Here is an 18,739-nt window from a genome sequence, read left to right as displayed (position 1 = left end):
TTTATTTGTTTTTTCAATTAATTTTCACTATTACAAATTTTATTGGGTATTTCAACTAATATTCACGATTACAAATTATTTTAACACCTTGAGGTAGTCAAAGGAGCCTTGAGAAGTAAGTGCCAAATCTTAGAGTACATGAAGTTCATGAGCCATGTGTTAATATTAAGGGTACAAGTCTGCTACAAGTTTCCTTAAAAGTCTACAATTTTTCAATAATGTTGGGACTAGCAAACTCATTACTCATGTGTCAGTGTTAAAAATGCAAACCTACTACATGTTGTCTTAAAAATTATTAAATTTTCTCAACCAATTAATGATATTGTAACTAGCAATAAAGAGTAAAAAATTGTTAACAATATGAAGATCTAAACAATATTAAAACTAGCAAACTCATTATTTATATGTCAATATTAAAAATACAAACAAACAACATATTATTTTAAAAAATATTATTTTTTCTCAACAAATTAATGATATTATAACTAGCAATAAAAAAATATATGTTTTCTTACAATCACCACCATATTAGATTGGGTTTCATTTTCATTGACTATTCAAACCTTTAAATATCATTCTCAAATATAAAAAAAGTTAAACTAGAAGTCACAATTTATATATACACATTACCTACTTTTAATTGCACTTTAAATTTGATCAATATGAAAGAAATTCTTAAAATGAAATAAATACCCATAAATCTTCCATTAAATATCAAGTAATCACAATAAATAAGAAGAAGTGGGACACTACAAAATTATCATGTTATTATGGGAAAGGTGTTAGAATTATAATGAAAATAACTTCCTAACATAAATGAGTTGGGTGGGGTTGGGTAAAAGGAATGTCCTATATTAAACCATTGGCTTAAAACACCTGGAGAAGCCAAACCGTGAATTTCCTCATAGGCCTTCCAACTAATTTAACATTATAACCATGAATTTCCTAATGGACCTTCCAACCAACTTAATTTAAGAAAAAAAAATAGTACACTTATAAATTCGCGGCCTACGTGGCAGAAGGGACAATAAATATCCACTATGTTTAACTGCAGTAATTTCTGTTGAGCGCCAATAACATAATCCTAATCAGACGCAGGGCTGCCAGCTCAGCGTAGGCCGCAGCGGACATTTCCACGCCAGAAACATCCCGTTCCGTTTCGCCGCCCACCCGGCTCCCTGAGACAGACAGTAAAATTGCGGAGAAACAGACAGTAAGGCCACGACAATAGAGATCTGAATTGCCACCGGCGGGCTTTCCTTTAAACAGGCCGTCTTTCCCAGGTCCTCAATTCCTGAATCCGGTGATTCCACTAAATCTAATTTATTCAACGACCACAAATCGCCTCGTTTCATGCCATGCCGGGCCCGGTCTCTGTCAAAAATCCAGCTCCGTAATACCACTCCGATTCGAGCCCCGCACCTTGTGGTAATGCCTTCTTAGAACCTGACAGTCTCTTTGTAAAATGAACAGCGTGTCTTGGACTGAAAGGGACCGTGGATCTCGCCTGTACTGCTTGGATCCGCTCGCAAGAAATATTAAAATTGTCAAAGATAACGATTTATATGTACTCCCATGAATCGTGGCACGACTGCTGGGATCTTTACAGAGGATGGATATATGAATTTTTGCTCAGAGGACTTGGGATTGAAATCCGTATTTCGCAATTATTCAGGTCCGATATCGTTTTTTCCTGTACCATCTATCCGTTATTCTACAAGGGCCTTGGATTTTCGTCCACCATTTAAAAAAAAAAGCGAGGGATTTTGAATTCTTATTGATGAATTTGCATTTTTATTTTATTTTATTTATAACACATTATGCTTATCGAAGCTGATCGATAGATAACAACAGACTACAGGATTGAAGATATTGGACTTCGTGTTGGAGTCCGCAATTGGCAATTATTCAGGTCTGAAATCCTCTTTCGCGTATATTTGATATGTTATCTCGCAGTTGGTTGCATCTTCATGAATAATCTGCTAAAAAAACGAGATTTGCAATTTTTTTTTTCCCTTTAAGTTGCAGGTGCTTCAATTTTCTTAATGAATTACTTAGAAGGATAAAAGATTATATATAATTTTTTTGTAGGTCTTTTTGGAAAAATTCCCGTTCAGAACCGTGGCTTGTTAGACTTGTATTAATCTCTGATTAAGATCGGCTTCAAGACGGGACTTGTAGACCAGCAGCATCTGAAGGCTTGCCAATGGAATTATTAAATACATCAAGGCATTAACTCAAGCATCTCTGAACTAAATACAAGCCGATTCATCACCCATTCTGTTCAAATTCAGAGCATACAAACTGACGAAAGTTCGGATATGATAGAAAGCCACACTGAATTGCTGAAAATTTCATATAATTCAGCGACGAGGATGGTTTTGCAAAGAATTTAATTTGGGTTAGACTGGCATAACCCACGAGGCCAATAGATGAAAAGCTCATGCTCACAGAGATATATGGCGTAATATGCCGACGCAATATAGTTCTGCAAGGTACAAGACCTGAGACATTGAAGGGGAAGGATTATTTTAATATCGCGAGTACAAATGGTTCGAACAGAAGATAAGGCCTGTTTTGATCAGTTGAGAGCGCAAAAGTTTCTGACCTAATACTACTCAGAGAGCTCGCCGTGAAGACTTGCTATGATTGAAGAGATTTCGGGGTCTTGCCCTGTTTGAGTTGGTCTACCTGTTCAGAGAAAACATTGCTTCAATTCTTTTTCAAGGTTGAAGAAATTAAAGTAGGTGAGACCTGCTATATAATCCAGATAGTTCTTGTTTTTTCAATAAATATGCTTCCTTTAACTATCAATTAAAAATGATACGTCCATGTAAGGCATTTTATTAAAAAATAAGGTCGGCTGCTTAAGAAGCCTTTACAAGCTGTGTCTCTTGTGCAGATCTTATGATCAAAACTGCCCTCGATCATAATTACAACATTGCCACTTGGGTTTAGATGCCATACAAAAACTACTAATAGTCCTTAATATAGCCAAGTCCAGCAAACTGTCACACATGCTAAGAAAAACCCAGAAAACAAGAAGCATCAATTGGGCCGCAGTAGGAATCATTCCTGTGTTGGGAGTGTCATCACGATCCTTGGTGGTGGGCCCCAGCAATCAATAGCAGGTTCAAGGTCTGGTATAAAGGTTCCCGCCCATCTTTCCCTTGTTTGGGCTCGGGGGGTTTCTTGGCTTCAAAAATAGTGAGAACTAGCTGAAGGAACTTGTCAGTGTGTTGTCGAAGCAGGGGAGGCTAACTGTGATGCCATTCTTCCCATGTCCTTTGTTGAACAGCCCAGCAAACACAATGTCTGTGCCTTGATTCTAAGCACTGGGATTGCCTAGAACGAGCTGAGGGGAAAACGGAGTGATTAGAGGGCTCCTTGCTGCACAAGTCTGCCGCTTTCATTTCAACCTTCTGGACTTGGACAGTGTTCTGCAAGTGAAGATTTGCCCATATCAGGGTATGGACATACCCAGAAAAAAATTGTTCAGTTTGTTCCTTGCTACGAAGTGCTTCATTTCTTTTCTTCCAAATCAGGGAGTAGACTTTGATGCTAAGAAGCTGCCATTTTGCTTTAAATTCAACGGACAAAAGGAGTTTGTCACTTGTTAAGGTGATTTTCTAGGAGATGCCTATTGGGAGTAACTGGCTACAGAGTTTAGACACCCATCCCCTTGTAGACTTAGGGCCAAAACTAGAATAGATGTTTCAGACTTCCCATTTGTCACATAAAGAACATTTGGACTGTGATATGCCCAGTTGGACAAGTGTTTGGCCCATACCAGGCATCCAAGAATCCTGTACCAGAAAGAAAAAGGCCTTCTTAGGTTCTATGAGAGGCTTCCACACTCTATGAAGTTGGAAGAGCCAAGTCTTCTACTTTGACATAAACTTACATAGCTTCTTCAGTCGATCATTTTGAATGGGTTTTTGTCATAGCCATTTATATCTGTCAATAGGCTTGTATTTCCCAAGGGCCTTTGCTGTATTCCGTTTCCAGTATTTCCACCAAAGAAGGAATGGTCTCTTTGATGTACTCAATAACAAGCTTGTCCAGGTTTGATAGATGAAGTTTGGCCTTAGAGTCGGACTACGGCACCTTGTCTCAATTTTGTCTGTCAAAATGATCCTTATTCATGTGAATGCCCCTCTCGAAGAAGTGAAGATCCAAGCATTCTTAGCTAAAACTTCACCATTTGAAGCAACACAAGGGACCACGAGATATAATGATCATTAAGACAAAGGCATTATCTAAGGAATTCCATTTCTAGATTAGTCGAGACTTGAAAGCTTCCCAAGCCTTGCATATGCTTTGGGTCATGAAAGTTCCCTTAATCTTGACCAAGGTGAGGGAAACAGTAAGAGTTTGAAGGTTTAGGCTATTTTCAAAGGTTTTACCAAGAGGGGCCTTGGACAAGATACAATTTATGAGCAAGAGTTTCTAGGCCTCCTTCCTTGCAATCTGCCCAGTGACCCATTGAGCATAGAGGTCTTGGTCTGGAGTGCGCATTTTAATAATGGCCCCACATTCCTTTGACAAGTTGCACAATTCGTAGTTACTCTGTAAAATCCCTCACTATCATCTATATTGGTCCACATATAATTTTGTAAGGCTTTCTCAACCCTTCAATAAAAGCTAATGAAGAGCATCCGTTGTGAGGAATAATAGACATGACTAGAAGCCAGGAATTTTATGCAGATTTGAGATTTTGCGACTAACGTCATGGGATTGTTATTCTACATATCCTAGGGTTCTTTAGGGAAAGCTTGAAAAATAACGGGGATTTTGAACAACTTATTGATTTGGTCATGAAGGATCCATGACAATCTTTTGCCAACCAACGAAAGAGGAAGATCCTATGGACTCTACCCATAACATTAAGTTTCAATAGACTGTATCTTGAACCTTGATGCCTCATAAAATATTTGCAGTGAATCCATGGTGTTTTCTGTTGAAGTTTGGTCCTCAAGGATAGTGAGAAATGAATCATCAACAAAGCACCCATTGACCATTTGACTTGCTCTAGTTTCAAAGAGAGGAATGCCTATTATAAGGCGTCGCACCATCATATGGTGAATATGATTTTCCATTGCTTTAACAACGAAAATATACAATGTTAAGGTAAGAAAGCACTCTTGAAGGATGGATTTGGAAAGGTTAACTTCCTCAGATTTATATTTGTTGATGGGAAGGAAGGTTGATGTGAAAATTTCTGAATCTAACACATCAGGGACCCCTACTTCAATATCAGGTTTATTATCTCCTACTTGTTCTTTACATTAACAAGTTATTTAATAATATAAACATCGAAATAAACACAATTGCAACCTTCACAAATATACAGATCAACAACTGAAATAAACTGAGACAACACAAGGGACACCGTTATTTTTGGACAATCGTCCCCGGAAAAACCCAATGCGGGAAAACCGGTGCAACATATATGAGGGTTTTATTATTAAGCAGATTTCTGAATACAACTAGGGTGCCAGAAATGGCTCACCCTTCAGAGAATATCCTTGGTAGCAATACCTCTATCCGGAGACAGATATTCCGGCTAATCAGCAACCGGATGAACAATCCCACAATGACTCTGACTGTTCCTTGTGCTGGATAGCGAAAGCTGCTCCACGCACTCCTCTGGAACTGCGTCACCCTCTCTGGAACTACGTCACCCTCTCTGACTCTGCATCAGCCAATCAACTCTCAGTCTGCCCCACTGAATCACCTCAGCGCAGCCTCTGAAGCTTTCTGCGTCTTCTGCGTCAGCGACTATAGCCTCTGCGTTAGCTTCCTTAGCCTCTGCGTCAGCTCTCTTAGGCTCTACGCTGCCTCTTCCGACACTCTGCTGCCTCTCTAATATGTATTCTTTAGCCTCTTGCTGAACTGCCCCACACTGCAAATGATCACTTACTCAATTTCCTCAGTAAACCCAGCCCCAGAAAATCGAATTCTTGATCTCTCTTGGTGTGTCTCCAATTGACCCTCAAGCCTCCTCTTATACTTTTCTTGTTGACGATTCAGTGACCGAGATTAAGTCCCTAATCAATGGCTAAGATTAGATCTGGCTTGATCCTTGTTATTTAGAACTTTCTCACCCATATTATATTAATACGCATTAATATTTTAATTTTCTTAAGTTTAGACTTAGGAAACCCATTAAAAATATTAATTATTTTAATATCTCTTCATCCGGGTGGAATTTCTCCAAACGATTTTTGGCTCTTGGAGATCTCATGTGCCTTAGCCTCTCCACCAATTTTCATGGCTAGAGCATATCCGATGCTACCAAAAATCAACAATTGAGGCTTCAACAAAATGAGTTTCAATTGCCTCGAGGAAAAACTTTCTAAATCTAAAGGATTTGAATTTGAGCATTAGCAAGATGAAGGGCCATTCAATTCTATCATAAACTTTCTCAAAATTAAGTTGAACGATAATAACATCAAGGTCAAGGCATCTTATTCCATACCTTCCCATATAAAAAATCATGTTATCCATAATGAAGCAACCTCTAATATAGCCCATCTACTTTGGCTTAATTATTTTTGGTGGGATATGTTTGATGTGCGAAGCCAATGCTTTGTCTAGGATTTTGTAAGAAACATTTAATAGAGTTATAGGCCTCTCGTTGGTTATGTGTTCAAGATCCTTGGGCTTGGGGATAAATCTAATTAATCCTTTTATTAATATATGCTCGCTCCTAGTGATCGCTTTCTGCCATCTTCCTTATAGACTTGTAAGTGGTTAGGCCCAACAAACTCCTATGTGACCCTTTAAAGCTTGCACTGAAAGGCATCTAACTCTACTGGCTTCTTATCATTCATTTCCATTAAGGAAAGTGTCCACTCATCCAAAGTCAATGATGTTACGATGTCTGAGCAAGTTTGCATAGTCAGCTTACATTCATCTATGAGGGCTTGCGATTGGAAAACCATCTTATAATGGTTCACCAACTCTTTCTTTGATGTCTTCTTGCCTTATTAATTGCTCATAATTCATAGTAAGCATTGTAGCCTTTTCGTTTGTCTTTGTAGGTGTGGTGCACTTGATTTCCTTGATAACTCCGTTGAGGGAACATTGCACTTGATTTCCTCGATAACTCCTTTGAGGGAACATGGCACCTAATATTCAGAAATTTACCCTAAAATTTCTTTATCTATGAACTACTATGATACAAAGTAGAGTCAAGATGATATTAGAATTCCACATGAACTCAACTGTAGAAGAATCTGGCTAGTTATGCATATGATCACTAAACTACAACACATATTTGGCTATTGAAAACTATAAAATTCTAAATGGGCTTTCTACAATAGACATAATGTTGGAATTTTAATATCATCTCTGATCTATTTTATCTCAGCAATAAATGCAAAACCCAAAAAATATTTCTCTCAAATGAATTTCGAAATTGCTGTAAAATAAATACACTGATATTCTAACTCGATAAATTAATTTGCAGCAGAAAATAATTGTGGGAAATCAGACATGCAACAAAATGCAACAACAGAAACTCCACCCAAACAATTCTCTATCACGTTTATTAAAATCTGGAAAATATCGGTTAGACCCACACGGAAAATTTTACACACAGAAATTTTACTGCTGCAAGGAAACCTGTAACTCAGTGTCCTCTTGAAATCGACCTCAACAATTCACCGTCAGCTGGAAGAAATTGGCCTACTAGAATTTTCGGCATGCTATACAGTACCCTTGCTGTTGCACATGTGGGCTCAGCTTGCTGTTGCCGCACGTGTGGACTCAGCCTCCTATACTCGGCCTCCTCTCAGCGAACCTGCCTTCTTCTCTTGCTGTACTCAGCTCTCTCTCTCTCCAACTCGGTGTTAGAAATACTGAGAGGGGGGGGACACCAATCTTTTAACTGAGCACTGACTCAGTGAATTCGTGGGCACCAACCCACAGGAGACACCAATCCCCTAGCTGAGCACCAACTCAGCAACTTTGTAGGCTCCAACCTTCTCAGCTAAGCACCAACTCAACAAAACCTCATGGGCACCAACCCAGCTCCAAGTTATACTGTGGATTTGTTGACAATTTCTCCTTCATTAGATGGTTGTCATTTTGCCATGCAATTTGGATCAATCTCACTAAGACCATAATTTTTTCTCTGATGTTTCGAGTTCAGTTCCAATTGCTTCAGCTCAGCCTCAAGCTCAACTTCAACCCGAGTCATATTCTTCATTCCTTTCTTAGACTCTTCAATTGTAGTCCTCTCATCAATGCCTTGTTCCTTGACTTTGCTTTGAGGTATCCTCTTTAGCATGGTTTTTCTGTTGGGTTTCATGAGCAAAATAAGTGTGTCAATTTGTGTGATGTGTTTTTATCTATGTGTTTATATTCCACTGCTTATGAATTGTTAAGAGACTCTGTATCTTAGTGAAAGTAAACTAGGTTTCAATTTTCAGTTATTCATCTAACTAGTTGCAGAGTTTCATGGAAATTTAACATGGTATTAGACCAAAGATCAATATAAAGACCGACACCAGATTGACCAGTTAGTGAACAACACAGATCAAGCAGAAGGCTTGCGCGAGAGTTTGAAGAGCAAAGCAGTTCTTTGGATAGTAGTATGGCATTCCAAGGACTAAGGTCAGATCATAGTTTGGAGGGAGCCTCGAATTTCTGCTCATGAAAGGAGCGGATCTCAGTGGTGTTTGAAGATAATGGGGTGCTAGAATTTGTAAAGAGCCAAGTAGCTCCACCTCACGATGCCCAATAATTGATCCAACATAACAAGAATGACACCAAGGCGAGGAGGATCATTCTAGAGGGGATCAAAGATCATATTATCCCTCATCTCCATGAGAAGAAGACAACATATGAGATGTTTAAAGCCATCTTAGATTTGTATCAAGGTTCTAGTGATGCTAGGAATATTGTTCTCAAGGAGAAGCTAAGAAGTATCTGGATGAGCAAAGGAGATCCCATCATCACATATCTTTCTAAGTTCACTTAGGTTTGGGATGAGCTAGGTGGAGTTGGCGTGATTGTAGCAGATAGTGACTTTGTGAGTCTTACACTTCTGGGACTTCAAAAGTCTTGGGAGAATTTCCAGGATGCAGTAAGTGGTAGAGAGAATATTCTTAGTTGGGAAAGACTATGAAGTGATTGCGTTCAAGAAGAGATTCAAAGAGGGATGAGAGTTGGGAGATCAACTATGACAGAGGATGAGGAGAACTTTTCCCTAGCAAAGCCAAGGGCAAGAAGGGCCAAGGAGAGGTCGATTCCAGTTAGAAGGGTGATGAGAAGAAGAAGGATTTGAACAAGATCAAGTGCTTCCATTGCGATGAGTTCAGACACCATGCCACTAAGTGTCCTAGTCGGAAGGAGTCCAGTAAGGATCATGTGTTTACATCAACTGTAGTAGATGCATTTTCTGCTAGGTTCGAGAAAGATTTCTCATTGATAGCTTGCATGGCAAGCTCAACAGACAACAATTTGCAGTATATTGATTTAGGAGCATCCTTCCACATGAATGAGTGTGAAATTTCCTTAATTGCAACAATTGGAATTTAATCTTCTATCTACTGGAGATTATTTTTCTTTAGAAATTAATTACGACAAATAATAATTAAATCCCTACTACAATCCTCACAAATAATAATAGGAACTGAGAAATAATGCACAAAAAAAAATAGATGGCACCGAAATTTTTGGACAAATGGTCCTTGGAAAAATCTAGTGTGGGGAAAACCAGTTCTATAGATGAGGGTTTTATTATTAATTCTTCAGCAAAAATTGAGAATTACAATTTGCTTGCCTTTCACTGTCAAAGCCTCGGAAAATATTTTTCTCTTCACGAAATGATTTGGAAACCCAAGAGTCTCCCTTTGTTGAGATGTATTCAACCTCCTTGTGCTACTCACACTAACTCTGCAACTCGCACTAGCTACTCCAAAAATTCGCATTGCCTTTGGGAAAAAATCTTTTGCAAGCAAAATTGCCTCCAGCACTTCGTTCGACCAACTCGCACTGCTTCCGGGTGATAGATCCGACACTGGAAAACTGAAATGAGCTCTTCTCTGTCACTTGCACTGGCTAACTGACTACTCACACTGTTGAATTCGGCCTCCTCTTCTGCTGATGAAATCGATCTCCTTCCTCCCATTGGAAACTGGAAATCATTGAGAAAATTCCTTCAGAAATTTTCTCCGCAATCTTCTTTGCTGAAACCCTTATCCGATGTCTCCCTTGCTCAATTGCGCCCTTGCTAATCACTACAACTGGGTAAGTCGAACTCCTTAATGTGTCTCCAATCGACCCATCAATTTTCTCTTATATTCTCTCGTTGATGAATCAACGTCCAAGATCTAATCTCAATTGATGGATAAGATCATCTTAACCCTGTAAAGTGACCTTTTTGGAAGTCTCTAGAGAAAAATCTATTTACCTCAATTAATCTGATTTAATTAACCAATTTTCCTAAGTTAGACTTAGGAAAATATTTAATAATTAGCTAATTAATCTTATTGATGCATTTTCCTTAGAAATATTTTTTGGGTCTTGGAGATAATTATTATTCTGTGTTCCTTAGCCTCATAGACACAATAGAGACTAGAACACTTGTCCACTGCTACCAAAACTAACATTGGGAACAAGAAGTATTTCAACCACTTGAAGGAGAAGGACATGCAGTTTTAGATTGAGTTAGGAGTTGATGGTAAATATGCGACTAGAGGAGTTGGTGTCATCTTTTAGAGGGAGTCAGGTAACCCTCTCCATCTTAGAGGTGTCCTCTATGTTTCGGGCCTGAAGCGAAATCTTGTTTCAGTAGCTACCCTTGAGGAGAAGGGTTATGATGTTATCTTCAACAGAGGTAAGGCTTGCGTCAAGCACTTAGCTTCTGGATGTGTGAAGCAGTGAGGTTTGAGGATGAAGAATCTCTACAAGGTCCAGGTAGAGACAGGCACAACCTTGAGTAGCTAGGTAGGAAGTGCACAAAAAAGAGTAGTGATGGTTGAGGAGAGCAAAGCTTTGAGGGAGTCCTTAGAGCAAGAGTAGGTTAGAGAACCTGAGAAGAAGTTACTCAAGAAGAAACCTCAGCCAATATCATAGTTTGAGTTTCGACTAGTTGGCAGTTGCGCTGATCAGCAGGATGATAAGGAGTAGAGCCCATGGCAAGCAGAGGCAGCCACTTAGTTAGTGACTCCTATTAGAGGGAGAGTTCGAGCCAAGTGGGCAAATGAGTTGTTTAAGGGGGATCGAGAGAGGTTTGGGTCTCCCAGTACCACATTCAGGCAGAGTAAGCAGCCATAAAGAGACACGGTACATGGTACCTTTGACCGAGGTGATAGACTCAGATCATAGGAGCATGGTTGGAGGGAACATGTCTTCAGGTCAGATTTTGTAGGAAGCACAGAATTCTTCTAGTTTAGAGGGAGCAACTGCAGCAACAGATAATGTGGTGGTGTTGAAGACAGGTCCAGGTGGATGAGGTTCTTCCAGAAGTACCTTCCTTGCTAAATGGGAGTGTTGAAAATGTAGCGAGCAAGGTCTTCTGGCTTGTGCCTTAGCCAATGAAGACCTTGAATTGTCCTTGCTCATGAATTAGACTTCAGTTAGGATGAGTTATTTCCAATTTACTAGAATAATCAAGAACTTAACATGCGTAGAGTTGGAGCTTTAGGTAAGTGGAAGTCTTCATTAGTTTGAGTATAGAACGAGGTGGCAGTTACAAGTTCAGTTAGAATGAGTTTGTCTTCAATCTTGATTGAAGGAAGGACAAGTTAAGAACTCCAGTGTTGATTGGAGAGAGAAAGAGTGTCACTCTTAGTTAACTCATCAATTAGAACTCGAGTTCTAAAATAGAACTAGGCCTCCTTGCATGTTCGAATTGGGCCTATAAAGAGGAGGACGAAGGCACAAGAATTGATAAGTTTTGTGCACAAGGTTTGTGTGACAAGACAACTCATGAGTTTGTGAGAGGAGCCTTGATTGTGGAGAGCGCAAAGATTGTGTCCTAAGTCTTAGGAGATCACAGGTGCGCTATAACTTAGGAGGTTATTTGTGCATAGTGAATAGGAGTTGGGTCCTAAAGAGTAGGAGGTAGAAAGTGCGCTAGAAAATAGAACTTGAAGTGCACTAGGAAATAAGAGATTTGCACAAGGGAATAGGGCTGCCAAGTGTGAAAGAAAGGAGGAGCAGGATTGAGCAAGAGAGGAGGGTTTGCAGGGCAAGTCAAGGAGTCAGTAGAGGATTTGTTGCGAGCTAGAGGGCCGAGCTCAAGCAACGATCAAGGCAGGCTGAGATCAACCATATTAATTGAGATTTGTGAGAGAAGCAAAACACTTTCTCAGAGAGATAGATTGCTTTGTAATAGATTCGATTGCTCCAAAACAATCAATAAAATACCACATCAAGAAAGCAAGTTTTCCCTATTGGGTTTCTTGAGAAAACAAGTTTGTCAATCTGTGCATATGTTTTTATCTCTGTGTTTTTATTCTGTTGCTTATGAATTGTTAAGAAACTCCGTCTCTTGGTGAAATTAAACTAGCTTTCAGTTTTTAGTTATTCATCTAAGTAGTTGCAGAGTTTCATGGAAATTTAACATAGCACTAGCAAACCAAGCAATATCCTTCACTAAAGCAAATAAGGGATATTCTCGTGGGCCTATCAACCATCTAACTTTGACATCAATGACAAACCTCTCAATAATCTCCCCCTTTATCATTGATGGCAACATACATGCCATTTCTCCCTTTTGGTATTCTCTTTCCCTTTGACATCAATGGCAAATGGGGTGCTCCCCCTGTCATCTACTCCCCTTGCCTTTTCTACTACTAAGGACTGCTCCCCCAGAGCTTGTGCTTCAAATTTGTATCTTTCTCTGGTCATCTGGATTTGTGCTAGGGTCATCAACATTTTTACTATTAGCATCATTGTAGACAACATGTCTAATGATCATTCTCTTAGCAACCACATATGCAAAGTAGCAACAATATCATGGACAACATGATATAGGTGAAGGTATTTTTCATAGTGATGTGTCTTTTCTTTTAGGGGATTAGCTATGTAATGTCCCTTCCTAAATTAATTTGTTACAGGTTTATCCATTCTACAATTTTGACAATTTTGGGAGCATGGGACCCATGGGAATTTTGGAGAGAGACCCACGAAGGAAAATGGGGGCCGAAATATCTTGTTGGCCAAGCGTGGGGGCCACCCACATGAGGAAATACGCACCACTTTAGAGGGAAGTTCGAATGGCTAGAGAGAGAGGGTCGAATTGCTAGTTGGAGGGGGGCCCACATGGGAAAAGAGGCTCACGAGTTATAAATAGAGGAGGCTCAACCTCATTTGGTATCTTTTGTCTATTGAACTCAATCTTAGTTGCTCGAGCTGTTTAGTTGAGTCACTTGCTGTTTAGCAACGAGCTCTCCAAGCAGAGAACTCACCCTCTTTTCGGTGGACTACGAGTGCCACCCTAGTGAGGTTCCATTCTACCATTCCAGAGGAGTGCTGGAGTATATTGAGGGCATTAATCGCAACTGTCACTCAGCCAGTGCGTACTTTAGGAGGACGCAAGAGCTTTTTCAGGGGTCTTCTGGGGTGCAATTGCCGGAGGAATTTTTGGTGAAGGAAGTACAGGGAGACACTAGTCCTTTGGGGGATTTTGGGAGCAGGAGCTTGCTGTTTGAGAGCAATGTGAGTTGCAGCATGCAGGGCCAATGCAAAAGCTTCTCACTGGGCACATGTGGGAATTTGTGGGTCAGTTCGTGGAGCGAGTATGTGCTGGGTGAGATAAGGGGTAGTTCTAGGAAGATTATCTCAGCTATTTGGGAGCGTTTTGGAGGTCTCTTTCTAGAGTTACAGTCAGGTCGTACCTTTCAGCAGTTGGAGGAGGACGTGGATCTTGGGAGGTTGAATTTTCGGGGTCCAAACCAAGCCAAACCCTTTTTGGGTTTATTGAGGGGAGGCGAAGATTAATTTGGCAGAATTTTCTGGGTAGATTTGAGGGGCCAAACAGGGGTCCCAACTCAGCTGACAACTAGAGGAGCTAGGGGAATTTGGGCCGAAATTCCGAGGTCAACATTTGACCAATTCCCTTCTGGGTTATTCTGGGTATTTGTTGGAGAGCCCGAGGTTAATTTTTTGGAATTTTCTGAGCATCGAAGGTGGGGTTTCCAACAACGTTTTTGCAGCAGACCACACGACTTCACAAGGGCAATGCAGGGCGTCATTACAACAACTATTTCTGCCATCTGGGCTTGACATATTATCACTTGGGCTTGATCACGCTTGCCATTGAGGCAAGCCTAGGTGCACCTCTTCCACATTATTGTACTTTGCTCCCAGATTATAATAAAATGGCTCAGTTGATGGTTATTTCTTGACTTTCTATGGGTGTGCATTGAATGTTTCAATTTCTTGGTGTTGTTTCTATTGTTTGCTTTTCTTATCACTGTTTTTCCTAGTTTGAACATTACAAGCCAATATACTAAATATACCTGAAGCATAATAAAATTTTATTGAAGGGTTTCAAGATTCGAGGGATGCTGAGAATGGAGCTTCACCAACATGTATTGGTGATCAAGTTAAATTTTTGGTCCATAAAAGTAAGGAGTCCTCCTCCTCAGTCTCTGATTGATGTTGATGCCCTCCTCTTCCTTCACCCTGCAACTCTCCCTCTGAAATCGAACTCTTACTTCTTGAGAATTGATTTCCCGCGGTTATTGAGTATTTGCCCGATATGTTTCCAAATGACTCTCAAGTCTTCCTTTATACTTTTCCTGTTGAGATATCAACGACCGTGATCTAATCTCTAATCAACGGCTAAGATTAAATTAGACTTGATCCTCGTCTCTTAGAAGCTTCTCACCCATATTTTCATTAATACCCATTAATATTTTAATTTTCCTAAGTTTAGACTTAGGAACCCCATTAAAAATATTAATTATTTTAATAAAATACAATCCGGGTGGAATTTCACCAAATGATTTCTGGGTCTTGGAGATATCATGTGTTCTAGCCCCTCCACAAAATTTCAGAGCTAGAGCACATCCGATGCTACCCAAAATCAACACTCCTTCTTAGCGAGGAATGTGCTCTAAAAATACTTGCTAGTAGAAGTATCCTACTGATCCACGACATCAGTCCTATGCGCTGCTAATGCCTGCCCTACTACCTTTCATCCACTGCACTGTTGCAACCTGTACTGCTGCCCATGATACTGACACTGTCACTACTGCATCTGTACTGCAACTCCCTCTCAATATGTTGCAACATGCTGCCCATAGCACTCTCATTGTTAATTGGTGCACTACAACTCCTTGCACTATCCGCTTTTGCTACTGAAACAAATTCTCAATCATCTCCATCTTCTCCCTGAAATAAACAAACTTTGTTCTTCTTAGAGCCTTGGTGAGAATGTTTGCCAACTGTTCTCCTGTCGGAGTGTAGCGTAACTGTATTGCCCATCGCTGGACACAATCTTTGATAAAGTGACACCTGATGTCAATGTGCTTCGACTGATCATGAAAAATTGGATTCTCAGAGAGCTTGATGCAACTCTGATTATCACACAAAATATTGGTTGCTTCCATCCTTCTCCTGAGTAGATTCACAAGCAACTTCCTAAGCCATATGGCTTCACACGATGCTGTGCTAGCTGCCATATATTCAGCTTCAGCTGAGCTCAGAGCTACGGATTTTTGTTTCCTACTACACCAGGAGGTCATTCCTGATCCAATGTTGAAATAGTACCCAGTGGTACTTTTTCAATCTACTGAACTTCCAGCCCAATCTGCGTTAGTGAACCCACTCAGCCTAATATCGTTGCCTTGGGTATACATTAATCCATGCTCGACTATTCCTCGTACATATCTGAGAACATGCTTGGTTGCTGCCCAGTGCGCCCTCCTTGGTTCCACCATGAACTGACTGAGGTTGTTGATAGCATAACAAATGTCTGGCCCTCTTTGGTTCCACCATGAACTGACTGAGGGTGTTGATAGCATAACAAATGTCTGGCTTGGTATTGACCAGATACATTAGGGACCCTATGAGGTGCTTGTACAAGGTGGGATCGACTTCTTTATCTTTAGACACATCGATCTTCTTCCAATTGGTAATCATTGGAGTAGCCATAGGTCTACAATCCTATATTATGAACCTTTTCAAAATTTCTGTAGCATATCTTCCTTGTCTAAGGAAAATTCCACCCTTCTACTGCCAAACTTCCAGTCCTAGAAAATAATGCATCCGTCCCAAATCCTTCATGTCAAATTCTGTAGCTAGGTTTTCCTTGTAATCTTTGATGAGCCTAGATGAACCTGTTAGAAAAGGATCATCCACATATAACACCAAAATTAGAGGCTCATTCTCTACAATCAAATAGTAGAGGTTGGGATTTGCGTCACTCTTGACAAATCCCATCTTCTGCAAATAACCATCAATTCGACCGTCCCATGCTCTAGGAGCTTGTTTAAGCCCATACAAGGCTTTCTTCAACCTGCACATGTGAGATTGCTTCTCACGTGTCTCAAAACCCTCTGGTTGTTCAATGTATACTTCTTCTTCTATCACCCCATTCAAGAACGCAGTCTTTGACGTTCATTTGGTGAATCTCCCGCTCCATCTGTGCTGCAAGGAATATCACGGATCTAATAGAAGTATACCTGGCTATTGGGGCAAAGGTTTCTTCGTAGTCTATTCCTTCATTTTGAGCATACTCCTTAGCCACGAACCTGGCTTTGTATTTTTCCGCACTGCCATCTGCAACATATTTAACCTTGTAGATCCATTTCAAACCTACAACTGGCCCGTCCTAAGGTCTAGGTACCACTTCCCAAACATCATTGACCATTATGGAACTGTATTCCTCCACCATAGCATCTACCCATACTTGATGCTGAACGACCTCCTGAAAACTAGAGGGTTCTCCAACCTGAGCCACCAAGGCTTGGTACCTATTTGGTTGTCTATGCTCCCTTTTCTCGTTCCTAGGAGCTCCAACGAAATCCTCTGCATCCCGTAGTATCTGTCGAAGTTCTCGGCTCATTCTTCCACTGGTAGTGGGTAGATCTATTTGCTCCTCCTCCTGAGACTCCACTTGTTGTGATACCTCTGGATTCTTGTCTTTTGGAGAAATACTGGTGCTGGTTTTTGCTAGTCGAAGTGGTTGGACCAATGGATCATCCTTTGACTGCTCTTCGGAAGGCATTTCTCAGGATTTCCTAAAAGCTCTGTCCTCCATGAACTTTACATCCCGTCGTACTACGATCTTCCTATTTCCCGGAAGGTAGATTCTATATGCCTTAGCATTCTCGCTATATCCCACAAGATATCCTTTTTCTGCAGTTTGATCCAACTTCTTCCTCTTTTCTTCGGGTATATGGCAGTATGCCAAACTCCCAAATATTCTGAAATGACTCACCTCAAGCTTCTTACTGGTGAAGACACTCTCCGGAGTAATCTTACCTAATGCCCTGTGAGGAGTCCTGTTCTGGACATATACTGTTGTGCTGCATGCTTCTGCCCATAGAAATTTGGGCATATCTTGATCATACAACATTTCCCTTGCTGCTTCAACAATAGTCCTGTTCTTCCTTTCTGCTACTCCATTCTGCTCCGGATTATATGGAGCTGTCCATTCTCTTCTGATGCCTTCCCTTGTGCAGAAATTAGTGAAGTCCTTATCAATGTACTCTCCACCATTGTCTGAGTGCAACACTCTTATCCTCTTCCCTCTCAGATTCTCAACCAGAGCCTTAAACTCTTTGAATCAATCAAAAACCTCATCCTTGGTTTTTAGAAAGTATATCCAAGTCTTCCTGGAATGGTCATCAATGAAGGTTACGAAGTATTCGACACCACAAAGAGATTTTGTGGACATGGGTCTGCAGATATCTGAGTGTATCAATCCCACAAAACTCTTAGTCGTACTGTTACTTTTGGAATAAGTCGCTTTGGTGTACTTGCCTAGTGCGCACCCTCTGCATACATCGTCTCGTTTGGTACTTAATTCTGGAACTCCTGTGATGGTTCTTTTGAGAATTCTTAGAGCCCCATGGTGTAAGTGCCCCATCCTCCTGTGCCATAGTTCATTCAAATCTTTTTCTCCACTGCTGCCTATTAGTGCCATTGGAGATTCTAGCTGTAACTTATACAGTCTATTACTTCTGACTCCAATTTGGGCCTTCTTCTTCCAATTCAGATGTTTGACATATACTTTCTTCCCAATGAAGAAAACATCATAACCCTTGTTTTGTAATTGAGATAAAGAGATTAAGTTCATCCCCAATCCAGGCACATGCAACACATTGGTAGCTCAAAGCCGATCCCTTGCTTCTGTTTGAAAAACTATAGTACCTCTTCCTACGGGGGTACATTTTGACTTATTTCCCATGGTGATTTGGAAGTTCATCTGTTCTTCTTGATAGCTTGAGAAACATTCTCTTATTCTTGTGATGTGCGTAGAAGCTCCACTATCAATATACCAAACCTTTGAGGAAGCAGAACTTGCCAAGCAAGCAACTTCTTCTTTCAGTCTGGAAGCTGTGAAAATTTCTGAATCTACACATCAGAAATCCTACTGCAATCACTGGTTTACCATCTCCTACTTGTTTTTACATTCAACAAGTTGTTTTGTTATTTAAACAACGATGAAAACACTATTGCAGACTACACATACATACAGATCATGAACTGAAAATAGAACGAGACAAATACACAAGGGACACCATTATTTTTGGACAATTGTCCCCGG

At 40.3% G+C, this 18,739-nt stretch overlaps 1 protein-coding gene across 6 annotated transcripts in view; it reads left to right on the top strand.

The window, feature by feature from the left end:
* Positions 1 to 1,093: 1,093 nt before the first annotated feature.
* Positions 1,094 to 18,739, top strand: part of LOC149140593 (calcium/calmodulin-regulated receptor-like kinase 1) — a 181,145-nt gene continuing 163,499 nt past the window's right edge. For 2 of the 6 annotated variants that reach the window (XM_089446306.1, XM_089446301.1), the window contains exons 1-3: positions 1,599 to 1,675; positions 1,855 to 1,912; positions 2,092 to 2,747. Coding sequence is in view for 1 of the 6 variants with exons in the window: in XM_089446300.1 (XP_089302426.1) it covers positions 1,576 to 1,675; positions 1,855 to 1,912 (158 nt within the window). In the remaining 5 variants the exon portion in view is untranslated. Of the gene's footprint in view, positions 1,676 to 1,844; positions 1,913 to 2,091; positions 2,748 to 18,739 lie in introns of all 6 variants that reach the window. The other 4 variants (XM_089446302.1, XM_089446303.1, XM_089446300.1 and 1 more) reach the window with 4 other exon arrangements.

This window comes from Pinus tabuliformis, chromosome X, assembly GCF_031772625.1.
Source record: "Pinus tabuliformis cultivar Carrire ecotype Pingquan chromosome X, CPIR1, whole genome shotgun sequence".
Taxonomy (NCBI): domain Eukaryota; kingdom Viridiplantae; phylum Streptophyta; class Pinopsida; order Pinales; family Pinaceae; genus Pinus; species Pinus tabuliformis.
The sequence above is the reverse complement of the archived record's forward strand: the minus strand, read 5'-3'. Positions and strand labels throughout refer to the sequence as shown.